This window comes from Oncorhynchus masou, chromosome 5, assembly GCF_036934945.1.
Source record: "Oncorhynchus masou masou isolate Uvic2021 chromosome 5, UVic_Omas_1.1, whole genome shotgun sequence".
NCBI lineage: Eukaryota > Metazoa > Chordata > Actinopteri > Salmoniformes > Salmonidae > Oncorhynchus > Oncorhynchus masou.
The window spans coordinates 40,541,907-40,568,964 of NC_088216.1; the positions used below are offsets into that span (position 1 = coordinate 40,541,907).

Sequence of the window (27,058 nt, forward strand, 5' to 3'; positions counted from 1 at the left end):
AGTCAAAGAAGGCCACATTTTATACATAATTCTATGAAGATTCAACAATGCCAGGCAAAGGGACAAATGGGTCCAAACTGGCTGAGCTCTTAGTGGCATACAACTTTAAAGTTGTGTGTTCTGCATGCTCTGTCAAAGAGAACGAAATCACATACAGCCTTAAAGCAGTCGAACACCAATGCAGCAGAGAACTTCTATTGGCTAAAGGCAAAGGTACTAGCAAATGGAGGCCTGTTTCCTGCCGCCCTAAATTTACAAACCCCAGCCAGTATTATGTGTGTTGGTACTTTGTGGAGGGGTCTGGGTGTTCAAAGCACAGGAACCGCTGCACCTTCGCAAGGAGCCTTGAGGAGGCTGCCATGTGGAACTTTTAAAGCACCAGAAGATAGATCACAGCACGTTAATTAGACTGATAACTGAGTCAGAGAGAATCGCTGTCCAACAGCAAAACCCAGCCAAAAAAATTCTCACTGAGTTCTCAGGGGAATTTCAAGAGCTCTGTCAAGACTGCTTCTGTGGCACTCCAACAAAAATTACAGGTAAACGGTGGAACAACACTTGCTCAGCGGATACAGCCCATGTCTGGAGCCCAGTCTTGGTTCATCACCTGGCAGAAAATCAGGGGAAGGAAGTCTACAATCAGATCAGGCCTCTTCCTCCAGTCTTCCCTTTCCAGTGCGGCAACTATTTCATGCAAGGTATGCCCTGTTGGCACGGCCCCAGCCAGTGCCAATTATTGCACAGCGAGGTGGAATTGGCTGTATGGCGAGCAGAGTCACGTGTGGAGTTGAGTCGCCAGGAACTCTTGCAGCTCTCCCAGGAAAGGCAATGGCAGAGGCAACAGTCGGCTCAAGACGTAGTGCCCGCCCCTAACCTGCAGGCGGCGATCTACTGCAAAGCTTGCTTCATAGCCCTCTCTTCACAGGAGAGCTTTTTCAAACATTGTGCCTCCTTGGGGCACTCCCAGATGATTTCTGGGGACACAACCACGGAGTGGAAACATCGCCCCCCACCTCACAGCCACAAAGCAGAGTTTTGGTTTTGCGACAGGTAAACACGTTTTTGTAAACAAGGAGAGACACTTATGTCTGCGAACACTGCAAAGCCTAAAAGTGTAATCTGTATGAGAGATGCATATGTAAACAGCCCTTACTGTCTATAAGTGATCAATAAGACATTTTCTTTAAAAAAAACATGCGGTATACATTTAATTTGTTTAATAACCAAAAGCAGCAAGACATTTTACAGATTGTGCCTCTAGCGTCTCATTATAGTTTGCACTGCCATTTCGTCTCAGGCCTGACACATGTGAATATGGCACCAACTGCGTGAAAGCTCACTCTGTGGAGGAGCTTGAAGAGTGGCTAATGCGAGCCGAAGAGGACAATGTGATGAGGCGCAACATAAAGGCTCAAGGCCTCATGTCCTACAGGGAACATCTCTTAGAGGAGTACAGACAGAGCAGCAATGAAGTGCAAATTGTAAGTCATCATAGTTCAGATGAGCAGCACATTCAATCAAGAGATTCAATCAAACCTGCATTTGAGTAAACCAAGTGAGGCTAATAATGAATGCATATTGTGTGAAAAATAACAAAGTAGTAGTGTCATTAATAAATAACATTTTGCAGGAACTACTGCACATAATGATTTTAGCAGTGCGGGTTTCTGCACTCTGAATAGTTACTATTAAACAGAGAACTGATCAAATAGCCAATACTTTACTTAAAGCCAACTGGTATAATGCATTTTATATGATTGTAATACATCGTAAGACATTGTCCTCCTGTGCAATGATTGCTTAGATATTCTACTTGCTACTACTGTACATATAGTAAACCAAGTTGGATAATACTGTAACATTTTAATTGTCCCCAAGCAACAAACTAACTATGACTTCATTTGACAGATTTCAGAACAAGTTGATGACGTGAGTGTCACTTTTGATGGGGATTTGTGTGTGGAGTGTGTGGAGACTGATGCCGAATTAAAATGGAACTTCCAGATCAAAACAGAGGTAACAGCTAGCTAGTGTACTAAGTAGTGTACTCTATATGGCTAAATAACACATTGGTTTACTTTCCCTGTAAGCAGTGTCATAAAACTCCTGTGACGATCTGAAGGATCAGGTTACAGTGGGTCCGCTCTACAGCGTGCTCTCTCTAGTAGAGGGGGAGAGCGGGAAGTCTGCTGTTATGACGGTCATAAAATATGCTGCCTCTATGCTCTGTAGTGTTCGGGATTGGAATGTAAATTGTGGAACACAGAGAGACAATTGGACAATCAAAAGTTTGAATAATTAAACAATATTTCTATTTTTGAGAATGTGGGAATGGTCCATGGGTATTTAAAGAACAATCCTGTCAAAGTTGACCAAACAAAGAGAACTACTTGGACAGAAAGGCACATGGATGCAGTTTCTTGTCCTCCTCGTTCTGCTGTGAAAGGACTGCCCCTGTTCTGGTGTCCAAGGCGTCCACCTCTACCACAAAGGGACAAGTAGGATCAGGATGAACAAGGATGGGTCCAGAGGTGAAATGTCCGTGAATACCCTGTCAGCCTCGGGAGTCCAGCAAAAACGGGTCCTGGACTTGCGGGTTAGGAGAGGCGCTACCACTGCACCAAAGTTGCGTTTAAAACGCCTATATAAATTGGCAAACCTGAGGAACCGCTGGATCTGCTTGAGTGAGGTGGGGCGGGGCAGGGCCGGTCGGAAACCGCCTCAACCTTTATGGGTCCATTTGGATGCCTGTGGTAGAGATAATGTTACCCAGGAAGGAAACTTTGGATACGTGGAACTCACACTTCTCTATCTTGACATATAGTTGGCTCTGCAGGATGTGTCTCAGGAGTTGGCAGATGTGCAGAATGTGTTCCGGAATGGTTTTGGAGAAGATCAGGATGTCATCGAGGTAAATGAAGACAAACCGATTCAACATAGTGTCATCTGGGGAATTAGAGGGGAGAATGAAACCTGCCTCCAGCGACTCCCGGATGTAATGCTTCAGGGGCCGAGAGGGAGTACAGACGGCCCTGGGGAGGTGTGGAGCCGGGTTGGAGTTCTATGGCACAGTCGTATGGACGATGGGGTGGCAGCTTGCCTCTCCGAGGTCAAAGTATTCGGGAGGGAGAGCGGAATAGTCAGGAGGACACGGCAAGGCTCTGGGTGGGGGTCTCTACCCCAGTCTCGTAGGTGTCCCATAGACCAGGAGAATAGTGGGTTATGTAGCACTAGTCAGGGGTACACTAGGATAAGGGGGTTCTCGGGAGCAGCGATCAAAATAAAACTACGTCTATGAGTGGTTCACCTCAACCTGTGAAAGGGCTTGGTCAGATATTCCACCTGACCGGAGCCAATGACCGGAGCCAATGACCAGAGCCACCTGACCGGAGCCAATCTGCAGAGGGATGGGACACTTCATGCAGGGGATTTGTAACTCTCTGGCGAAGTCCTGATCAATTCAATTATCTGCGGCCTCGTAGTCCACGAAGGCTTGAATCTGGTGCTGACAGTTGTCCTAGTGGAGGGTTACAGTTAATGACAGACAGTGACTGGGTAGCATGGCGGTAACTGCACAGCTCGTCAGGGTCTCCCCTTATCCTGGCAGGCCCTGGCATTTCCTTCAGTTCTGGGCATGTAGCACGGAGATGGCCGAGACCTCCGCAGTCCCATCTTTATGGGCTCCTCAATGCTGGGTTCGGGGGCTTGGGGTGCTCAGGAAACCAGGATACTGGGGTGGTGTCAACATCAAAAAATGTTCTTGGCGGCGGTTGTCCATCCTAATTGCCAGCGTTATCAGGGACTTGAGGTCCTCACACAGTTCCCGATAGGCCAGTTCATCCTTGATGGAGTTAGACAAATTCTGGTGGAAAGTGGTTTTGTCTCATTCGGATTCGCATTTATCGTCAAGTGATTGAGCATTACACCTAGGCCTGTACTCTGGAGCGGGATCGATTTGGAGGTGGAGGGACCGTCATGGTCTGGGGCGGTGTGTCACATCATCATCGGACTGAGCTTGATGTCATTGCAAGCAATCTCAACGCTGTGCGTTACAGGGAAGACATCCTCTTCCCTCATGTGGTACCCCCCATGTGGTACCCTCATCCTGACATGACCCTCCAGCATGACAATGCCACCAGCCATACTGCTCGTTCTGTGCATGATTTCCTGCAAGACAGGAATGTCAGTGTTCTGCCATGGCCAGCAAAGAGCCAAGATCTCAATCCCATTGAGCACGTCTGGGACCTGTTGGATCGGAGGGTGAGGGCTAGGACTATTCCCCCCAGAAATGTCCGGGAACTTGCAGGTGCCTTGATGGAAGAGTGGGGTAACATCTCACAGCAAGAACTGGCAAATCTGGTGCAGTCCATGAGGAGGAGATGCACTGCAGTACTTAATGCAGCTGGTGGCCACACCAGATACTGACTGTTCCTTTTGAACCCCCCGCCCTTTGTTCAGGGACACATTATTAAATTCTGTTAGTCACATGTGTGTGAAACTTGTTCAGTTTATGCCTCAGTTGTTGAATCTTGTTATGCTTTTAGTTTTCTGAAAATAAACGCAGTTGACAGTGAGAGGACGTTTCTTTTTTACTGAGTTTAAATACAAATAGGCCTAACCTTCTGGTAGATGGAAAGCCTATGCCTACCTGGAAGAATGATATCATGATTATTTGCATCACTCCAGTGGCCATTTGTTTAGCAAATTCTGTCTCATGCGCAACAAACACCGCTAGCCAAACAACTGTGCTTGGTGCCTGTGCACATCAATTAAAGGGTAACTACCCTAAAAAAAATCTAAATTTCTTAGATTTTTCCTAGACCTCAAAAGTGGTCTCCTGATGTGGTTTAAGCATTCTTATGGACTTAGAACATCCAATTTTGTTGTTTTTCTATTACAAAAGTGTGACTTTAGGAGCATATTGGAAAAATCTGAAACCTGTGCATATCTGAGTTGACAGACTCATTTATCTGTTTCAATAGTAGGCCTATTATTGACCTACTTTCACAGTATAGCTTGACCTGACTGTGAAAGACCAATATAGGATTTATCATTTTCGGTCATTAAGAGTGTATGTCCCGGTTTCTCACAGATTTTTTTTTTTCACACAGGGAGCCTTTCCTTCAGTGGGACAGGCCGTTTGGTAAATTTTGGGCAAAATTTGAGTATTCCTACTTCTCCAGGCACTATTACACCACTCAATGTGGTTGTTTGAGCGAGAAAGACACAGAGGAGAAACAATCAGTAAAAAAGCACATCCCCTTCAAAATAGCCTTTTGAGTTAGGTGTCAGCCAGAGTAGTGATTGGTTACACTGCCTACTATACCAATTTCTCTGTATAATATAAGCCATAACTTTCAGAGATCCCGCTCTGGAACTTTGGCACGTACAGTATTATATGTTTAAAGGTACAATATGTAAGAATTTTAAATTCAACTCATCGGTCCTTGTCACGCATGGACTAATGCAGCATACGACCACACCGGGTTCCACTCCTATCAGATAAAAACAAGAAGAAGCTAAAAAACATTGCCTGGTCCAACGAATCCTGGTTCCTGTTGCGTCAAACAGAGTCATGATTTGTCGCAAGCAGCAAGAGTCCAGGGCCCCATCCTGCCTGGTGCCAATGGTACAGACGGGTGGCATAATGATGTGGGGAATGTTTTCCTTGACATGTTAGATCCCTTGATACCAATTGAGTAATGTTTCCATGCCCCCAAGAATTCAGGATGTTCTGCACACTCCTTCAAAACTTGAGACGCCTGTGGCATTGTGTTGTGTGCCACAACTACACATTTTAGGGTGGCCTTTTATTGTCCCTGGGGGCGGCCCGTCAGGAAGTCCAGGATCCAGTTGCAGAGGGAAGTGTATAGTCACAGGGTCTATGTGATGAGCTTTGTGGGTACTCTGGTGTTGAACACTGAACTGTAGTCAATGAACAGCATTCTCACATAGGTGTTCCTTTTGTGCAGGTGGGAAAGGGCAGTGAGGACACAGATACAGCTCAAGATCAAATTCTATTGTAGAAATACGTTTGTCACTGCTATTACTTCTGCTTCACGAGTGTCCTAACATTCACCTCTGTGACCATCTGATGGCAGAGTCAGGATTTGGTGTAAGCAGCACGTGTCCATGGCCCCATCCTCCCTGGTGTCAATGGTACAGGCTGGTAATGCTGGTCTAATGGCGGGGGAATGTTTCCTGGTCCCTTTATTTAACTAGGCAAGTCAGTTAAGAACAAATTCTTCTCGGCCTATGAACAGTGGGTTAACTGCCTTGTTCAGGGGCAGAACGACAGATTTTTACCTTGTCAGCTCGGGGATTCAATCTTGCAACCTTTCGTTTACTAGCCCAACGCTCTAACCACTAATAATAATGAGGTCCTGCCTCTAATAATAAGAATAATAATAATGAGGTCCCACTGGGCACAAATGTCAATTAAATCCGAGATTTCATTGACATTACGTGGAAACAACGTAGATTCAACCAGTATGTGCCCAGTGGGGTGGCTCCAGCTAAGTGTACATTTTGCTGTTCGTGATGTCTCCACTTTCATTGTTTATTTAATATCATTGGTCACCTGTGCATTTTGCCTGTGTCTTCACAGAGACTACTTGCACATGTAGCATTACTGAAGCAGGAACCTGGAGCCTCTTTCTCCCTGGATGAAAACAGTCCTGAGCCCTGCACTTACTCCACTGGTGAACAGTTATGTAACTCAGACATGACCTATGACATCACTGTGTCCTTCAAATCCAACAACCCGGGTCTTTATGAACAGTGGTTGGTGTTTGACTTCGACATGAGGCCAGTCCTCCTACAGAAACTCAAAGTTAAAGTCAGACAGCAGCCATCCCCTAACCTCGAGGAGCCGCCTGAGGATTTTGGGCGCCCATCCCAGAATCTGGAACACTGGCATCGGGGGAACAGGGTCATCGTCCCATGCATGGACAAGACAGAAGTACAGGAAGAGCTTCTGAAGGAGTACAAGCCCCCTCAGATTAGCTTGCAGTATAAACCACTTGATGACAGCAACACGGCCATGAATCACCAGAACTACAAAAAGAAAATGCACAGCTTCCTGTACACAGAGGAGCAGGCAGAAGATCAGGTAGTTTCAAGGTAATAACATCATTTTTTCTATGGCTTTGTTTTTTAACTAATCATCTCCAACACTATTATAAATACATGTAAAATAAACTACCTGTAAAGTCCAGTTCACATCTAACAGCAGAGACAAGGCTAGATGGATTTAATGCAGTTTTCAAACAACGTTTGCTTGATCTGAAACTCTAGTTAGTAAGCGTAAGGTGCTCAAATTTCTCTCAACCAGAGTTTCCGTTAGGAACACGTGTGGTGCTGGACATTTGACCGACAACATTTGAATTAACCAGACATTTGAGAAATTTACCAGACCCATGTGCATTGGGTGTGTAACCTGATTAGGGTGTCCATCCACGGTCCTCAGAATGACAGCAATCACATTTAGAATATGTTCATTTATATTAACTCAACATGCAAGTCGAGGATAGACCGATGTGCGGCTCTTCTTACCGAATTCTGATGTGCACTTTGAACATGTTAGAATGGCTGTCCACGTTTACTTTTTTCTCAGCCAACAAGACGAGTAACGCACAGCCAAATCACTAGCCTGTGTCAATATACTATAGTAGAAACGTTTAGGCTACCTATTCTATTGGTCAGCTTGTCAAGAACGAAATGGCCTATTCCAAACAGACTTGGACTGTCCCTCAAATTCATACAACCAGTAGGCCTAGGCTACAAAAAACACTAACTTTAAAAACAATGAGGGATGCAACAGATCAGAAGATTTAGCTTAAAAGGTTGATAAATGGTTATTTCTTCACATTCTAAATGCAGCAATGCACACAAGGCAATAGGCTAGGTGTGAATGTTTGCACCATAATGCAATTATGTGGAAAATAGTTGTCAGAAGGGCTCTGCACACAATCTGTTAGAACTGTTGAGAGACTAAATCTAATTGGCTACTTTGATGTAAGGTGAGACATGCCTCATAATATGTACATTGAACAAAAATATAAACAAAATGCAGCAGTTTCAAAGATTTTACTGAGTTACAGTTCATGTAAGGAAATCAGTCGATTGAAATAAATTAATTAAGCCCCAAGCTATGGATTTCATGACTGGGAATATAGATGTGCATCTGTTGCTCACAGATACCTTTCAAAAACGTTGTGGTGTGGATCAGAAAACCATTCAGTATCTGGTGTGACCGACCACCATTTATTTAACCAGATAAGTTAACTGAGAACACATTGTAATTTACAGCAACGACCTGGGGAATAGCTACAGGGGGATGAATGAGCCAATTGCAAGCTGGGGATGATTAGGTGACCGTATGAGGGCATGATTGAGAATTTAGCCAGGACACCAGGGTGTTAACACCCCTACGATAAGTGCCATGGGATCTTCAGTGACCACAGATAGCCAGTACACCCATTTAACGTCCCAGCCAAAAGACAGCACCCTACACAGAGCAATGTCCCCAGTCATTTCCCTGGGGTATTGGGATATTCTTTTTTGGGAACAGAGGAAAGGGTGCCTTCTACTGGCCATCCAACACCACTTCCAACAGCATCGGAGTATGCAGGCCATAATATAACTGGGACATTTTCAGGAACTGTGTACAGATCCTTGCAACATGGGTTCCTGCATTATCATGCTGGAACATGATGTGATAGCGGCAGATGAATGGCATGACAATGGGCCTCAGGATCTCAAATGACCATCGATAAAATGCAATTGTGTTCATTGTCCGTAGTTTATGCTTTTTAGTTTATAGTTCATGGAGAGCACACTTCTGCAACATGCCAGTGGCCGTCAAAGGTGAGCATTTGCCCACTGAAGTTGGTTACGACACTGAACTGCAGTCAGGTCAAGACCCTGGTGATGACAACCAGCACGCAGATGAGCTTCCCGAGATGGTTTCTGATAGTTTTAACATTCAATTTTCTGGCTGCCGCTCTGGTGGACATTCCTGCAGTCAGCATACCAATTGTATGCTCCCTTAAAACTTGAGAAATATGTTACATTGTATTGTTTAACAAAACTGCACATTTTAGAGTATTGTCCACGGCACAAGGTGCACCTGTGTAATGATCATGCTGTCTAATCAGCTTCTTGATATGCCACACCCGTCAGGTGGATGGATCATCTTGGCAAAAGAGACATGCTCACTAACATGAGCATAAACACATTTGTGCACAATATTTGAGAGAAATAAGCTATTTGTGCATATGGAACATTTCTAGGATCTTTCATTTCAGCTCATGAAACATGGGATCAGCTCTTTACATGTTGCTTTTATATTTTTGTTCAATATATTACAACGTTCAGGTTCCAAACAATACAGTAGGATATATGTTTTCAAAATGAGTACTGCCTCCAGCTCATTGCAAAGTAGTATGTGACGTGCTGATGAAGCATGCCTTCCATTGCTGTTTGATGCTGTGTTCAAAACAACTGGGAATTCGTACATCTCGACTTCCGACTTCAGTGCATTCAAGGCAACTGGGAAAAAAAACTCTCTGACTGGGAAAAATCTATTTGAACGGTCTTCCAACTCGGGAATTCTGGCCTCTTTCTAATGCTCCGACATGAAGATCAATGACGTTATGATTTGACCTCGTATTTTTCCAAGTTCCCAGTGTCAAGCACCATACAAAGCTGCAGTGGCAGCTCTTGCACTATCTGACAGATTTGCCACTCAAAGGCTCTGCATACGCGTGTGAGAAGTAAGATCCAAAATGAACATAAGCTACTGTACACAGGGCAATTACATTTTTCCATTAAATTATGCTAATTAACCTATAGACCGATAAGCATGACCAGTCAAATGTATTTCCATCAATGAATAGGCTAAAAAGCATTACTTCGCAATGTCATTTTTTATTCTCCTCCTAATGTTATTTATCGGCTTTTACATTTAAAAAAAATCAAAATCTGGTTATTACAGGCTAACGGAAACCCTGCTCTCAACTCAGAGTATCCCCTGTCTCCGGTGAGCAAGTGGCTGCTTGTGTTACATGATACTCGCTTGCTACAAAAAGTAGCAAATTTGTTTCAAAGTTGTATCATGTCATTCATTGTAAAGTGTCAATGTTACTGTGGAAACAGTCTCAGCCACGCGTCTTGTATTTTTGATCTGTCTAGTTTTATCTCGTCTCTCCTAATGTTAGATGTGAACACGACTTAAGTCTCTTCATTGCCTTTCGGGTTTTAGACTCAATGTTCGAGGGACCATCACCTTGTCTGTGACCCTAGACGACCCTCAGTTCGGAATGAAGATAGCTCCTCTAGGGGAACTATTCTGTGCCGTTTCAGTCCCTTATACTCTAACCCCAGACAGCCCAGAGGGTTGGGTGCTTAGGCGAAGCGTCCAGTCCGCTCTCATAGCACCAGTATCTTCAGATAATCAAAGTCATAAGGTCTACGAAGCCATCATCCTCCGAGATGCCACAAGTGAGAATAAAATGCACTTGCAGCTGTCTAAAAGATGCTGCTCTGATCTGAAGCTCCAAAGAAACGAAACATATGAAATGGAGGTCCAGTTCCACCTGAATCGTCTGAAGTTCTGTGAGATGCACAAAGCCATAGATTTCCTTCCAGACACAGAGAGAGTGTTGCCAGACTTCAGGAACTGCATTGTCCCTGTTAATGAAATTGAATTTCCCAAAGTCAATGCAAAGCAGCATGCAGCCATTGATTTCATCGTAGGGGACTCAGATGGAAGAAGTGTGGCACCACTCCTCATTTATGGACCGTTTGGAACTGGGAAAACCTTCACGCTTGCTACAGCAGCCAAAGAGCTGGTACGGCAGCCACACACCAGAGTACTGATTTGCACCCTCACCAACAGGTAATGACTCCAGTGTTCTATATAGATTCACTTACATTGAGTTTAATTTTCTAGAACTTGACTACAGTGCATTCGGAAAGTATTCAGACCCCTTTTCCACATTTTGTTACGTTACAGCCTTATTCTAAAATGGATTAAATAGTTTTTCCACTCATCAATCTACGCTCAATTCCCCATAATAACAAAGCAAAAATAATGTGTTTTTTTCATATTTAAAAAAATAATGAAAAAGCACAATGAGATAATTATTCAGACCCTTACTCAGTACTTTGTTGAAGCATCTTTGGCAGCGATTACAGCCTCAAGTCTTCTTGGGTATGACGCTACAAGCTGGGCACACCTGTATTTGTGGAGTTTCTCCCATTCTTCTCTGCAGATCCTCTGAGGCTCTGTCAGGTTGGATGGGGAGTGTTGCTTCACAGCATTTGTTAGGTCTCTCCAGAGATGTTCGATCGGGTTCAGGTCCGGGCTCTGGCTGGGCCACTCAAGGACATTCAGAGATTGGTCCCGAAGCCACTCCTGCGTTGTCTTGGCTGTGTGCTTAGGGTCATTGTCCTGTTGGAAGGTGAACCTTCCTCCCAGTCTGAGGTCCTGAGCACTCTGGTGCAGGTTTTCATCAAGGATCCCGACAGGATCCCATCAGACTCTTGGCCACCTCACTGACCAAGGCCCTTCTCCCCTGATTGCTCCGTTTGGCCAGGCAGCCAGCTCTAGGAAGAGTCTTGATGGTTCCAATCTTCTTCCATTTAAGAATGATGGATGGCATTGTGTTCTTGGGGACCTTCAATGCTGCAGAAAGTTTTTGGTACCCTTCCCCAGATCTGTGACTCAACACAATCCTGTCTCTTCTTCAATTCCTTCGACCTCATGGCTTGGTATTTGCTCTGACATGCACTGTCAACTGTACCAGTACCAGTCAAATGTTTGGACACACCTACTCATCCAAGGGCTTTCTTTATTTGTACTATTTTCTACATTGTAGAATAACAGTGAAGACATCAAAACTATGAAATAACACGTAGAATGATGTAGTAACCAAAAAAGTGTAAAACAAATCAAAATATATTTTAGATTCTTCAAAATAGCCACCCTTTGCCTTGATGACAGCTTTGCACACTCTTGGCATTCTCTCAACCAGCTTCACGTGAAATGCTTTTCCAACAGTCTTGAAGGAGTTCCCACATATGCTGACCACTTCTAGGCTGCTTGTCCTTCCCTCTTCGGTCCAACTCATACCAAACCATCTCAATTGAGTTGAGGTCGAGTGATTGTGGAGGCCAGATCATCTGATGCAGCACTCTATCACTTTTCTTCTTGGTTAAATATCCCTTAAATAGCCTGGAGGTGTGTTGGGTCATTGTCCTGATGAAAAACAAATGATAGTCCCACTTAGCGTAAACCAGATGATATGGCGTATCACTGCAGAACGCTGTGGTAGCCATGCTGGTTAAGTGTGCCTTGAATTCTAAGTAAATCACTGAGAGTGTCACCAGCAAAGAACCCCCACAACATCACACCTCCTCCTCCATGCTTCACGGGGGAACCACACATGCAGAGATCATCCGTTCACCTACTCTGCGTCTCACAAAGACACGGCGGTTGGAATCAAAAATCATACATTTTGGACTCATCAGACCAAAGGACAGATTTCCACCGGTCTAATGTCCATTGCTCATGTTTCTTGGCCCAAGCAAGTCTCTTCTTCTAATTGGTGTCCTTTAGTAGTGGTTTCTTTGCAGCAATTCAACCATGAAGGCTTGATTCACACAGTGTTCTCTGAACAGTTGATGTTGTGATATGTCTGTTACTTGAACTCTGTGAACCATTTATTTAGGCTGTCATTTCTGATGTAACTCTAATGAACTTATACTCTGCAGCAGAGGTACGTCTGGGTCTTCCTTTCCTGTGGTGGTCCTAATGAAAGCCAGTTTCATCATAGAGGTTGATGGTTTTTGCAACTGCAATTCATGTCTTAAAGTAATGATGGACTGCAATTTCTCTTTGCTTATTTGAGCTGTTCTGGACATAATATGGACTTGGTCTTTTACCACAAATTAACTTTAGCGAGAAAAAATTCCACAAATAAACTTTCAGCAAGGCACACCTGCTCAATGAAATGCATTCTGGGTAACTACCACTTGAAGCTGGTTGAAATAATGCCAAGTGTGCGCAAAGTTGTCATCAAGGCAAAAGGTGGCTACTTTGAAGAATCTAAAATAGAAAATACATTTTGATTTGTTTAACACTTGTTTGCGTACTACATGATTCTGTGTTATTTCGTAGTTTTGATGTCTTCAATATTATTCTACAATGAAGAAAATTGAAAAATAAAGAAAAACCCTGGAATGAGTAGGTGGGTCCAAACTTTTGACTTGTTCTGTAGATATGCGTGTGCCTTTCCAAATCATGTCCACTCAATTGAAATTACCACAGGTGGACGCCAACCAAGTTGTAGAAACATCTCAAGGATGATCAATGGAAACAGGATGCACCTGAGCTCAATTTCGAGTCTCATAGCGAAGGGTCTGAATACTAATGTAAATAAGGTATTTCTGTTTTGTTTTTTTGTACTTAGAAAATGTGCAGAAACATGTTCAAACCTGTTTTCGCTTTGTCTTTATATTATTTCCATAATAAGCTATTGATTGATGATAGAAAAAATTATTTCATCAATTTTAGAATGTTGGCTGTAAGGCAACAAAATGTTGCGTTGCGTTGAAAAGGGGTCTGAATACTTTCCGAATGCGCTGTGTATGTCTTACATTATGCAATTAGTTGACATCCAGTCAATTCAGGAAGTTATTTTAATGTAAAATTCAAGTTAAAAAAACATTTCAAATAAATAGCTAAGTTTATTGAGAAGTCATTGAAAATAGATGTATTTTTAATCATTGTTCAAGTTTAACGTACTTCTTCAATTTGAATTGACCCCACCTCTGAGTTGACAGGCAAGCATTGTTACATAATAGTGCTTAAAACTGTTAATAACATACAGTGCCTTGCGAAAGTATTCGGCCCCCTTGAACTTTGCGACCTTTTGCCACATTTCAGGCTTCAAACATAAAGATATAAAACTGTATTTTTTGTGAAGAATCAACAACAAGTGGGACACAATCATGAAGTGGAACGACATTTTTTGGATATTTCAAACTTTTTTAACAAATCAAAAACTGAAAAATTGGGCGTGCAAAATTATTCAGCCCCTTTACTTTCAGTGCAGCAAACTCTCTCCAGAAGTTCAGTGAGGATCTCTGAATGATCCAATGTTGACCTAAATGACTAATGATGATAAATACAATCCACCTGTGTGTAATCAAGTCTCCATATAAATGCACCTGCACTGTGATAGTCTCAGAGGTCCGTTAAAAGCGCAGAGAGCATCATGAAGAACAAGGAACACACCAGGCAGGTCCGAGATACTGTTGTGAAGAAGTTTAAAGCCGGATTTGGATACAAAAAGATTTCCCAAGCTTTAAACATCCGAAGGAGCACTGTACAAGCGATAATATTGAAATGGAAGGAGTATCAGACCACTGCAAATCTACCAAGACCTGGCCGTCCCTGAACTTTCAGCTCATACAAGGAGAAGACTGATCAGAGATGCAGCCAAGAGGCCCATGATCACTCTGGATGAACTGCAGAGGTCTACAGCTGAGGTGGGAGACTCTGTCCATAGGACAACAATCAGTCGTATATTGCACAAATCTGGCCTTTATGGAAGAGTGGCAAGAAGAAAGCCATTTCTTAAAGATATCCATAAAAAGTGTTGTTTAAAGTTTGCCACAAGCCACCTGGGAGACACACCAAACATGTGGAAGAAGGTGCTCTGGTCAGATGAAACCAAAATTGAACTTTTTGGCAACAATGCAAAACGTTATGTTTGGCGTAAAAGCAACACAGCACATCACCCTGAACACACCATACCCACTGTCAAACATGGTGGTGGCAGCATCATGGTTTGGGCCTGCTTTTCTTCAGCAGGGACAGGGAAGATGGTTAAAATTGATGGGAAGATGGATGGAGCCAAATACAGGACCATTCTGGAAGAAAACCTGATGGAGTCTGCAAAAGACCTGAGACTGGGACGGAGATTTGTCTTCCAACAAGACAATGATCCAAAACATAAAGCAAAATCTACAATGGAATGGTTCAAAAATAAACATATCCAGGTGTTAGAATGGTCAAAGTCCAGACCTGAATCCAATCGAGAATCTGTGGAAAGAACTGAAAACTGCTGTTCACAAATGCTCTCCATCCAACCTCACTGAGCTCGAGCTGTTTTGCAAGGAGGAATGGGAAAAAATTTCAGTCTCTCGATGTGCAAAACTGATAGAGACATACCCCAAGCGACTTACAGCTGTAATCGCAGCAAAAGGTGGCGCTACAAAGGATTAATTTAAGGGGGCTGAATAATTTTGCACATCCAATTTTTCAGCTTTTGATATGTTAAAAAAGTTTGAAATATCCAATAAATGTCGTTCCACTTCATGATTGTGTCCCACTTGTTGATTCTTCACACAAAAAATACAGTTTTATATCTTTATGTTTGAAGCCTGAAATGTGGCAAAAGGTCGCAAAGTTCAAGGGGGCCGAATACTTTCGCAAGGCACTGTATGTGAGATTTTTGTAAACATTAGATTTGCAACAAAATACTTTTATTTGACCTCTGTGTAATGGTTAAGATAGCACAGTTAAGTCATAGGGCTATCATGAGTTTGCTCATCAATCATTTGAATTGTGTAAGCCTCATATGGGTTTGACAGTTATAAATTAACATTTATAACTATTATGCCATGTATTAATCCCAATGTCAATACACAGATTTGAATCCAAATGTTAACACACACACACATTTGTAGTTGCAATGTACCTGCTTTTTAATTACTAATGCAAGACCAGTTTTCCATTCTGGTTTTAAGGACAGTCACATTTTAGTGGAACTGTTAAATGGTAAGCATAGTTAACCCCTCTCTTTCCCTGGTCAGCTCTGCAGATTTGTATATCAAAGACCATTTCCATCCATATGTCAACTCTGGACACCCTGAGATGAAGCCACTGAGAATAAAAGCAAATAAACAAGGGGTTCTAGTAAGTTCTACGGATGAGATCACACAGAAGTACTAACTCCTATCCAAAGACGGTCAGTTTTTTCTACCTCCTACCAAATCTGCTTTGGATCACCACAGAATAGTCATAACAACTACTGCAATGGCAAGACACTTCAATGACCTAAAGCTTTCCGATGGCTACTTCACCCACATCCTGATTGACGAAGCCTCCCAGATGCTCGAATGTGAAGCCCTAATGCCCCTTGGTCTAGCAGGGCCAGTAACTCGGGTGGTTCTAGCTGGAGATCACATGCAGATGGGACCAAAACTATTTTCAACGGACGATGACCAACACTCCAATCACTCTTTGCTGAACCGCCTGTTCCACTTCTATCAAGGCTGTGAAAGTAGTACAGCTTTGAAAAGCAGAATATTTTTTCACGAGAACTATCGCAACACAAAAGAGATAGTAGAATTTGTGTCCACTCACTTCTACGTTGGCAAGTCGGATGCCATCAAGGCTGTTGGTAATGTTCCAGCTCATCCGAACAGCCACCCTTTGAGGTTTCACCATGTCAGAGGAGAATCCCACTTGGACACCGCATCCATGTCATGGTTTAATCTTGACGAGGTTGAATGCGTGGTTGAAATAGTGCAAAATCTGCTCAGAGATTGGCCAATCGCATGGGGGAATCATGATCAAAGCTCAATCTGTGTTCTCTCTGAACGATGCCAGGTGAAACCGTTGTTCCTCATTTAATTTTTTTAATCAATTACCATGCACAGTTTAATAATTCTAATGCATTTGTTGAGAAAATTAGGAAAAACCTCTCAAGTCAATGTTGTGTTATGTCCATAACTTTTTTGGTTGACATTATTTATGTATTCATAGGTTTCAATGATCAGGAAAGATCTTCAGAAAAGATTCCTTGGCCGAGTGACTGTGGAGAATATATCCAATGTTCAAGGTATTTATCATGAAAACAACTCAAAGATTTGGTCTGGAATTTATTCCGATCGCTCTTTGTGAACTATGCGGCTTTTAAAGGCAATGTTCTTGCATTCGAGGAGACGTCGTTCACAGTAGCTGCATATGTCGACTCAATCAGAAATGAACACATGATTTGTTAACATAATAAAAAAAAGTAACATTTTTGTTGACTTTGTTTATTTTATGTTATTTTGATCTTTGTATTGAAACCTTTCTATTCATCAAAATAGTGGGTTGTTAACCATATAACACTTTCATTCTTTCTTGACAGGCAAACAGTTCAGAGCAATAGTAATGACTGCCGTTCAAACCCGTGACAGCCTTCACCCTCCTGACTCATATTGTGTGGAGTTTTTCAACGATGCTCGCATGCTGAACACAGCCATGACTAGGGCGCAATCCCAGGTTGTTGTGGTTGGAGATGCTGCTGCGCTTTGCTACTTTGAGAAGTGCTCAAGAATCTGGAGAAGCTACATTCACCATTGTATTAGCAAGGGAAGTGCTGAACCGAAACACCTTACCAATGACTTCATTGATGGCAATATCAAGGAAATCTCAAGATTCCAAAGGACAGAATACCTGGATGAGAGCAGCACTCAGTCAGTTATGTTCGATACAGAGAACAGCATGGATGCTATTCTCCAAGAACTACAAGAGGAGCAAAACAGGGCACACTACACACTACCGGAACGAAAGAGACTATACGATAGTGCCAAAGTTGAAAGAGATGCCTTGTTGCAGTTGTTGAGAGAGCAGCCCAATGTGTACAAGCGAGGTGAATTGGTCATGGAGAAACACAATGCAGGTTATATCATTCCATTTGACAACCCAACTAACCACATTATCATCAAAGGTAGAGGTAACCTCGGCAAGTCCTTCTGTGGTGATGAAGTGGTGGCCAAAGTAGTTCCTTGTGAGGGTATTCCACAAGGAAAAGTGTTAGGCACCATCAAGGCAGCTGAATCCCGTCGTGTGTTTGCTTGTACCCTTGAAGTCGAAGATAACCATAAACCCGAAACGAAGACTGAATATCAATTCCTCAGAAAAATGATGGTACCACTCAACACAAACACCACCAAAATATGTACCTTGGTCAGCAAGAAGAGACACAATTTAATTCCAATATGGAAGCACAATGATGGAGAATGGGAGATTGTCAGATATCAACAACTTGATGAAGAAATCAAACGCAATCATGTATTTATGGTGGAAGTGTTTTGCTGGAAAATGAAAACAGAAAACAAAGGAAACTATGCCTATCCGTTAGGGAAGGTGATAGACATTCTTTCCACAGGATCATCTTTGGAGGAGGGCTTAAGGATTTTGGATGCAGAATTTAATGTTCAACCGTTGCCTCCCAGCCATGTTTTAGCTGAACCATGTACCTGGAAAGACACCCAAAATAGTAACAGAAAGGACCTCCGAAAGTGTATTACTTTCACTGTTGACCAAAAGAAATCCCTAGACTTGGATGATGCAATCAGTGTCATTGACATGGAAAGCCATTATGAGGTTGGAGTCCACATAGCAGATGTGGCAAGTTTCGTGAATCTTGGCGGTTCGTTGGATGATGCTGCACAAAAACATGGTGCAAAATTTTACAGCCCTAGAGAAGAACCAGTTTACATGTTCCCAAAATCAGTTAGCATCTACCACTTGAGTCTCCTGCCTGGTATAGATCGAAAGGTAGTTTCGTTAATGATAAAAGTGGACAAGGCAACACACAAAATCACTGAAAAGAAATTCCAGCTTTCGCAAATCAAGTCCGATAGAAAGTTGTCTTATGACGAGGCAGAGGACATCATCAGTAAGCGGTCTGGAGAAGAGGCCAAGTTTGATACTTTAGAAGACTGTGTTTCTGTGGCAAATCGTTTTGCCAAAGTCCAAAGGAAGGCCAGGCTTGGCAAGGATTGGAGCTATAGACGATTGGACGATCACCAGAAGCCAGGGAAGAGGAGATCCAGTCAGATGATTGAGGAGCTTAGTGTACTGTTCAACCATTCTGTGTCTGAATTTTTGATCAATGCAAATGAAACCATGTTCTGCACTCCACTCCGATGTCAAGTAAGCCCTGACCCTGAAATGTTAGAAGACTTGAAAGAGCGATACAAAGACATCATACCACTGTCCTTTCACCTGAGGCACAACCTTGACTATGACATTCAACTTGACCAGGAGGCCATGGAGAGCAAAAGCTTCTACGTGCTAACATCAATATGGAATGAGATCCTGTCAGCTGCCAAGAAAGAGGAAGTTGACACTGACACAATGATTGATCTGATTGGTACAGATGACATCTACCCCCAGCTCCTTCCAGTGATATATGAGTTTAGGAAGTGTCTTGACGAAGCCTACGTCATCCGTTCCAATTCATCCTGGGAAAAGGTTGGGCACTATTCCTTAAAACTTGAGTCATATACACAAGCATCCTCGCCCATACGTCGCTACATGGATATTATCCTGCAAAGGCTTTTGCAGTCAGTCCTAAGCGGCACTCCGGTCCAATATTCTCCACAAGAGATTGACATTCTGTGTCAGAAGATTGAAGACAGCTACAAGAAGGCCAATGAGTATGAAAAGAAGGCTGCGATGATATCTTTCGCCATCAACATGAAGAAACAAAATTCTCTGAAGCTAGCATTTGTTGTTGGTGTAGCAGCAGGAGACAGTTTCAAGCTGTCATTTCCGTTCGACAGGCACTCTTTTCCAGAGTGTTTGCCTGTTAGGTACAGAGATTTGCAACCAAAGGATCAACCACTGTACGATTCAAATGAGAACCAAATGACTCTGACATGGAGAAGACGAGTGTACTCAATTGACACTGCCAAAATTCACCAAGAGCTAAAAAAGGTGCAAAATTCAGCTGCCTGCATCAAGCTCCCACAAAAGACTTGGCAAGCCATTGTTAATGCAATGGGCCATGAAAAATGGAACATAGCAAGGTCTCTCATACTAGATGCCACAACAAAGCAAACAGAAAATGTAAAGAGTCTCTCAAAACATGCCAAGGTGGATTTGCTTGAAGCTGGGAATGACTCCCGTAGAACTGCATACGGAAAAGCTGAAAAAATTGAAATGGAGCACTATGTTGATCTTACCCTACATTTGAAGCCGGGAGACACACTTCAAGTCCAAATGACATCTGAAGGAAAAAAAGGTTATTGGACACCCACTGTTCAGTTGGTGTGCATCAAACCAATATTTAAAGTGTGTGTAGACCATGCCCGCAGTCCTATCACATGCTTTTCCAAACGTGCAGACTGTCCATCCAAGAGTGAATATAGCAACGCAAGAGAGTATGTGAAGATCTGGCGACCACTTTGTGAGATGGAGTCTGCAGACAATGCTGTTGATGAAAGTGACAGCATAATAATTGAGGACCTAAAGCTGAACTTGAAGCAAGGGAAAAACAGACTGAAAGGAAGTTTCGAACTTCCACTCAAATACATTAAAGAATGGGCCATTGAATGCAACCTTAGCAAGTGCTTTCTGTGCATCCGAAAAAGGGGATTGAAACTGACTTCAATCCCTGACCAATCAGAGGAAGTAGTCGACCCTAAGAATTACACATGGGTGGCACATGGTGTTACAACCAACTTTGAAGAACCAAAAAACAACCAAAATCAAGCCAGAAAAGTGCACTTCTACATCAACCACTTGCCAATGGATACCATTCCAGAGTGTGTCTACCAGAGAAAGACAACATACACGGTTGAGATAATCCCAAAGCTTCTGACAGACGTGCAAGTATTAAATTAGTATGCAAAAAAAGAGATTGAACAATTGTCATTGAACAAATGTATTACCGTTATTATTTAAGTCTCATTTAAGTCTTCAAAATGGTGCTTCAAATGTAACTACCATTTTTAGTAAATACCTGGTAATTGCTGCAGTCAAATATAAAGTACTACTCACATTTTAAAATAAGATTTATTTTTAAGTGCACTCTTTAAAATAAGATAATAATGTAAAAAAATCTCATATTTTTATTGGATGGACATAATGTTCCCATAATTAATTCAGTATACATAATGAATGGTTGTTAACATTTCTACTGTCTAGACGTAAAGAAATGGCTGTGAATAACATTGTGTCTGCAAATGAGCTTGTTCAGAAAATAGCCCTAGGACAACACGTTCCAAAAGGAGGTAAAGTAACCCCATTTTACATCTGTGGGAATTTACAACAACCTTGTTTTTAATTAAGCTATATGATGAAAATATTGTTTTGTGGTCTTGCTTGGGATTGTAGCTTTGCAATCTGTTGTACCACCACGGTACCAACTCATGAGGGAAAAGGCACCAGAGGGTCTCCCAGAGCTGAAATTGAGTCAAATTGATGCAGTGGAGAAAGCTCTGAATAACAACTTCACAATCATACAAGGGCCACCTGGTAAGTTAAGAAATACAGTACTACTACCAGAATACCTGAAGCTGTTTTATTGCCCATTGCTATGTTTACTCAAGTAAAAAATACACACCTGTTTCATAGGGACTGGAAAGACTGTTTTAGGAGTTTACATTGTGTACTGGTTCCTTGTGATGAACTCCAAAAACCCCAGGATATTTGAAAATCCGAAGGACAAGGACAAGAAAGAAGTTATTCTCTTCTGTGGTCCTTCCAATAAGTCTGTCGATGTGGTTGCTGGCAAGTTACTTCATACTTGAATTGAAATTGTCTCCACAAAATAATGTATAACACAACCACAGCTTAAACATGATCCAAGTTCTGTAGGGAACATTCTAGGTAACATTCTATTCATTCTGAACATTCTGTAGAGTGCCTGGTGAAGTTTGGAGACAAGTTGAAGCCCCTCAGGGTGTACAGCCGACAACTGGAGATGGCGGAGTACCCTTACCCAGGGAGTGTCCTTCAGCTCTCTCCCAGGTCACTTCGCCATGAGCGGTCCAAGGCAGAACTCCGGTATAAAATATACACTCATCACTCTGCAGTTGTGGCCACTTTTTCAGGGAATCTCTGTCTTGTCTTTGATAATCTGATCGTAGGGCTGTCTTTATCATGTCTGACCAGTGTCTCAGCATGTTTTTGTCAAATGGTTCACATTACACAAACTCAACATATCAAAGTATTTTACCATACCTGTACCATTTGTAGAGATATTACTTTGCATCATCGCATACGGGAAGAACAAAATCCACATTCCACGGAAATAAAAGAATTTGACCACAGAATAAAGCTAGCAATAGAATCAAAGGGAGAGGAGTTGACAGCAGAAGAAGTTGAGGAGTAAGTATAGAATTTTGCTGTAATGCAATTTTGATTTAAAAAAAAAAAACCTTACATCTGACATTTTTTGTTTTTTCTTCTAGCTACAAAAGTCTTCTGAATAAAGCTCATGTGCATGAGCTGCAGAGGCACGATGTCATTCTGTGCACCTGTACAGTAGCCTCTTCTCCTAACCTCACTAAAACAGTCAGTGCACGCCAGATTCTTATTGATGAATGTGCCATGGCAACAGAACCTCAGGCCCTCATCCCATTGGTCAGCAACAAACCAGAAAAGGTGTGTTGAAATCCATGTTTTCATTTACTTTTTGTTATAGAATGATATATCCATGTATGATGGTTTAAAATCCTTAAGAGTCTATTGATGCACCCATGTGTCAATTTAATAAATAACAAAAAAATCCCCATCAAAATCTGTAAATTTAAGCTAGTGATATCTGAAACTGTCACATCAGCACCAGGAGACATCCCTAAAATCTGTAGCGTCTACGACCCCCACATGCCCCACGGGACTCTGAAGTTGGTAACACTGATGTGCCAACTTCTGTCTGTAGTGTCCAAACCGTTTTGGCTACAAATTAATATGAACCAACTGTGGAAAGGGGAGACTCTCCATTTTGCTTTACGACCCCTACAAGTGTCAAGGGACTCATCTGTAGGTAACAAGTGTAAATTAATGGAAGTATGGAGGTAGTTTTGTAACTACAAAAACGAGACACTTCAAAACCTTATTCCTTAACTCCTTGACTTTTTTCTGTTGTTTTTTTTACATTTTTGAATGTGTTATTCAATGCGTTTCTATGGCCTATAGTTATAAAAATGCTATATTTTATCAAATCATACAAAATTCAAATAAAATGATGTTCCTAAAGGGGTCCTAAAATTCAAAATCAAATAGCTAAATGATCCACGGTATGATCATCTTAAAACAATTCCATATGTTAGCATAGTAGAACCCCCCCCCCCCCACACACCGGTTTAGACTCTGAGATTTAAATTATTTTTGTATGTTTGTGATGCTGCATATTTATGTATTGAATAACCCTTTTGGGTTCCATGTGCAACCATTTGCACAGAGGGTTCTACATGGAACCCAAACAGGTCCTACTTGGAACCAAAAAGGGTTCTCCTTTGGGGACAGCCGAAGAAGCCTTTTTTGCAGCCTTTTTTTTCTAAAAGTGTAGTGTTGTGAAATTACATTTTAAGAATGTGTTACTGTGAGCATTTCTGTAAAAATTATGTAGATTTTTTTTGGGGGCATTGAGTTTGGGCATATAAAGACTGCATTGACACAGAATCTGTTAAACTAAACCTTAACAGCAACCCCGTTTTCTCAACTGCATCCCAAGCAGAGGAGGCTGGTGGGAGGAGCTATAGTATGATTGGGTCATTGTAATGGCTGGAATGGATCAGATGGAACAGTATCAAACACATGAAATATGGAAACCACATGTTTGACTGTGTTACATTTATTCCATTCCAGCCATCCTATATGTTTATTAAAGGTCATCACCACATTTGCAAGTGATGCAGATTGATGGCTAAATAACCTCTTTTCACTTCCTAGATTGTGTTGCTCGGTGACCACAAACAGCTACGCCCCATCGTTAAGAATGAACTTCTGAGGAAGTTGGGGATGTCAAAGTCTCTGTTTGAGCGTTACTTTGAGTACCAGTCCCAGACAGTGATGCTGGATACCCAGTACAGAATGGTAAGAGGTCCAGAAATGTTTGGGCTATGAATTTATCACAGCCTAATTCACATCATATAATCTAATTCGACAAATGTTTATAAAACTGTGCCTTTGACTGCACAGATATGCTTTAAGATGCATGTTGATTAATATCAGCATGTGCTGACCAACTGGCAAGTGTCTTCACTGACATGTTCAACCTGTACCTGACTGAGTCTGTAATACCAACATGTTTCAAGCAGACCACCATAGTCTCTGTGCCCAAGAACACTAAGCTAACCTGCCTAAATGACTACCAACCCGTAGCTCTCACGTCTGTAGCCATGAAGTGCTTTGAACGGCTGGTCATGGCTCACAAACACCATTATCCCAGAAACCCTAGACCCACTCCAATTTGCATACTTCCCCAACAGATCCACAGATGATGCAATCTCTATTGCACTCCACACTGCCCTTTCCCACCTGGACAAAAGTAAGTAACGTGAGAATGCTATTTGTTGACTACAGCTCAGTGTTCAACACCATAGTGCCCTCAAAGCTCAACAATAATCTAAAGACCCTGGGACTAAACACCTCCCTCTGCAACTGGATCCTGGACTGGGCAGCCCCAGGGTGGTAAGAGTAGGTAAAAACACATCCGCCAAGCTGATCCTCAACACAGTGGCCCCTCAGGGGTGCGTGCTCAGTCCCCTCCTGTACTCCTTGTTCACCCATGACTGCATGGCCAGGCACGACTCCCACACCATCATTAAGTTTGCCAATGACACAACGGTGGTAGGCCTGACCACCGAAAACGATGAGACAGCCTATAGGGAGGAGGTCAGAGATCTGGCCGCGTGGTGACAGGATAACAACCTCTCCCTCAACTTGATCAAGACAAAGGAGATGATTATGGACTACAGTAAAAACAGGACCGAACATGCCCCCATTCTCATCGACGGGGCTGTAGTGGAGCAGGTTGAGAGCTTCAAGTTCTTGGTGTCCACATCACCAACAAACTATCATGGTCCAAACACACCAAGATCGTCATGAAGCAGGCACGACAAAGCCTATTCCCCCTCAGGAGACTGAAAAGAATTGGCATGGGTCCTCAGATCCCCAAAAGTTCTACAGCTACACCATCAATAGCATCCTGACTGGTTGAATCACTGCCTGGTATGGCAACTGCTCGGCCTCCAACCGCAAGGCACTACAGAGAGTAGTGCGTATGGCCCAGTACATCACTGGGGCCAAGCTTAATTCCATCCAGGACCTCTATACCAGGCGGTGTCAGAGGAAGGCCCTAAAAATTGTCAGACTCCAGTTACCCTAGTCATAGACTATTCTCTCTGCTACCGCACGGAAGCGGTACCGGAGCGCCAAGTGTAGGTCAAAAAGGCTTCTTAACTGCTTCTACTCCCAAGCCATAAGAATCCTGAACAGCTAATGAAATGGCTACCTAGACTATTTACATTGCCCCCACCCCCTCATTTTACGCTGCTGCCCCTCTCTGTTTATTATCTATTCATTGTCACTTTAACTCTACCTACATGCACATATTACTCTGTACCGGTACCCCTTGTATATAGCCTCGCTACTGTTACTTTACTGCTGCTCTTTAATTATTTATTTTTTAGATGTACTTGTCTATTTTTTACTTAACACTTAATTTTCTTAAAACTGCATTATTGGTTAAGGGCTTGTAATTAAGCTTTTCACTGTCAGGTCTACACCTGTTGTATTCAGCACATGTGATATCCAATGACAAAGTACATAGTATTATCCATTGTTTAACTTTTTGTAGCATGAAGATATATGCAAGTTCCCATCGGAGGAATATTATGGAGGAAAACTGAAGACTGAAGTGAATCACTCAAGCAGTGTCCTTCAGGCTGACAGCCAACAGAAGCACATTGTTTTCGGGAACGTCATTGGAGAGGAGGTCAGCCTGGTTGTGAGCACAGAAAAGGGAACTGAAAACTCCAAAGCGAATAGGGTGGAGAGAGATGTAGTGGTAAGGAACCCTTTTTGTTTTGTCTTAACACATAACTCACACTTCAACAGATACGGCTCAAATCTTGCCATTCTACTGGTATAGTCATGTGAGTCACTTTTCTAAAAGGATGAGGGTATGATTTATGGTTTTCTTTTTGTTCATCACAGATCCGGCTCGCCAAAGCACTGGTAACAGAATCCCAAATAAAACAACAGAATATTGCAATTCTATCACCCTACAATGCCCAGGTGTCTGAATTTAAGAAAGAACTTCATGAACACAAAATGGACAAAATCACTGTCACCACCATCACAAAAAGTCAAGGTGACAATTTTCTCTTTCATACTTTCCCCTCTGTACTGTTTTGGTTGTGATGTTATGGTTGTCCCCCGTTGTCCTTTTGTCAACTTTAATCTGATTAGGTTAGCCATTGCTATAACAATCGCTGTTTCGTCTCCAATGCAGGATGTGAATGGCGCTACGTCATTCTCTCCACTGTGCGCTCATTACCCAGCAAGGAGATCGAGATCGAGCCGGACAGGGCCTGGAGGTCTAAACATGTGGGCATTGTTGGCAACCCCAACCAGATCAACGTGGGCATCACCAGGGCCAAAGAGGGACTGTGCATTATCGGTGAGCAAGACTTTTCATCCAGGGCTTAGTGTTAAGATCATTAGAGTAAGCCTAATCTAAACTAGTGGCATTTTAAAATGTAATTTCTTCCTTTCTTAAAAGGTAACCAAGAGTTGTTGAGCCGCAGTGGCGCTTGGCGACAGCTCCTCAAACATTATAGAGCAAGGAACTTTGTCACAGAAGCTGTCAAGATCTCTGTGCGCAAAGCATCCTGTAAGCACGGTCTACATTGAAATACATGGTCTCGGTCGCGGATCAGTGCACTATGAATAGCAAAATTAAAATTAGTTTTCAGAGACAAATGTATTATGTGCTTTTAATTTCTATATTGCAATGTTGAATCAAATTAGTTATAATCTGCAATCACTGTCATTTTTAAGTGACCTTTAAATTATCTGTCAATTGTATTAGACTGTATATTTTTTATTGCTAACTATACTGTTTGTTGATATATATACACTGTATAAATACAGTTGCAGTCAGAAGTTTACATACACCTTAGCCAAATACATTTAAAAACTCAGCTTTTCGCAATTTCTGAAATGTAACCCTAATAAAAATTCCATGTCTTA

At 42.3% G+C, this 27,058-nt stretch overlaps 1 protein-coding gene across 1 annotated transcript; it reads left to right on the top strand.

The window, feature by feature from the left end:
• LOC135539580 (3'-5' exoribonuclease HELZ2-like) lies at positions 1-27,058 on the top strand. The gene is given in 20 exon segments (XM_064965541.1): positions 1-369; positions 372-1,050; positions 1,298-1,481; positions 1,909-2,016; positions 6,608-7,122; positions 10,265-10,900; positions 15,886-16,684; positions 16,841-16,916; positions 17,211-20,682; positions 21,002-21,087; positions 21,191-21,331; positions 21,431-21,586; positions 21,718-21,862; positions 22,055-22,186; positions 22,270-22,462; positions 23,753-23,896; positions 25,662-25,871; positions 26,021-26,177; positions 26,319-26,486; positions 26,589-27,058. Coding segments are annotated over 20 exon segments (8,454 nt in total). The 5' UTR covers positions 1-47; the 3' UTR covers positions 26,720-27,058.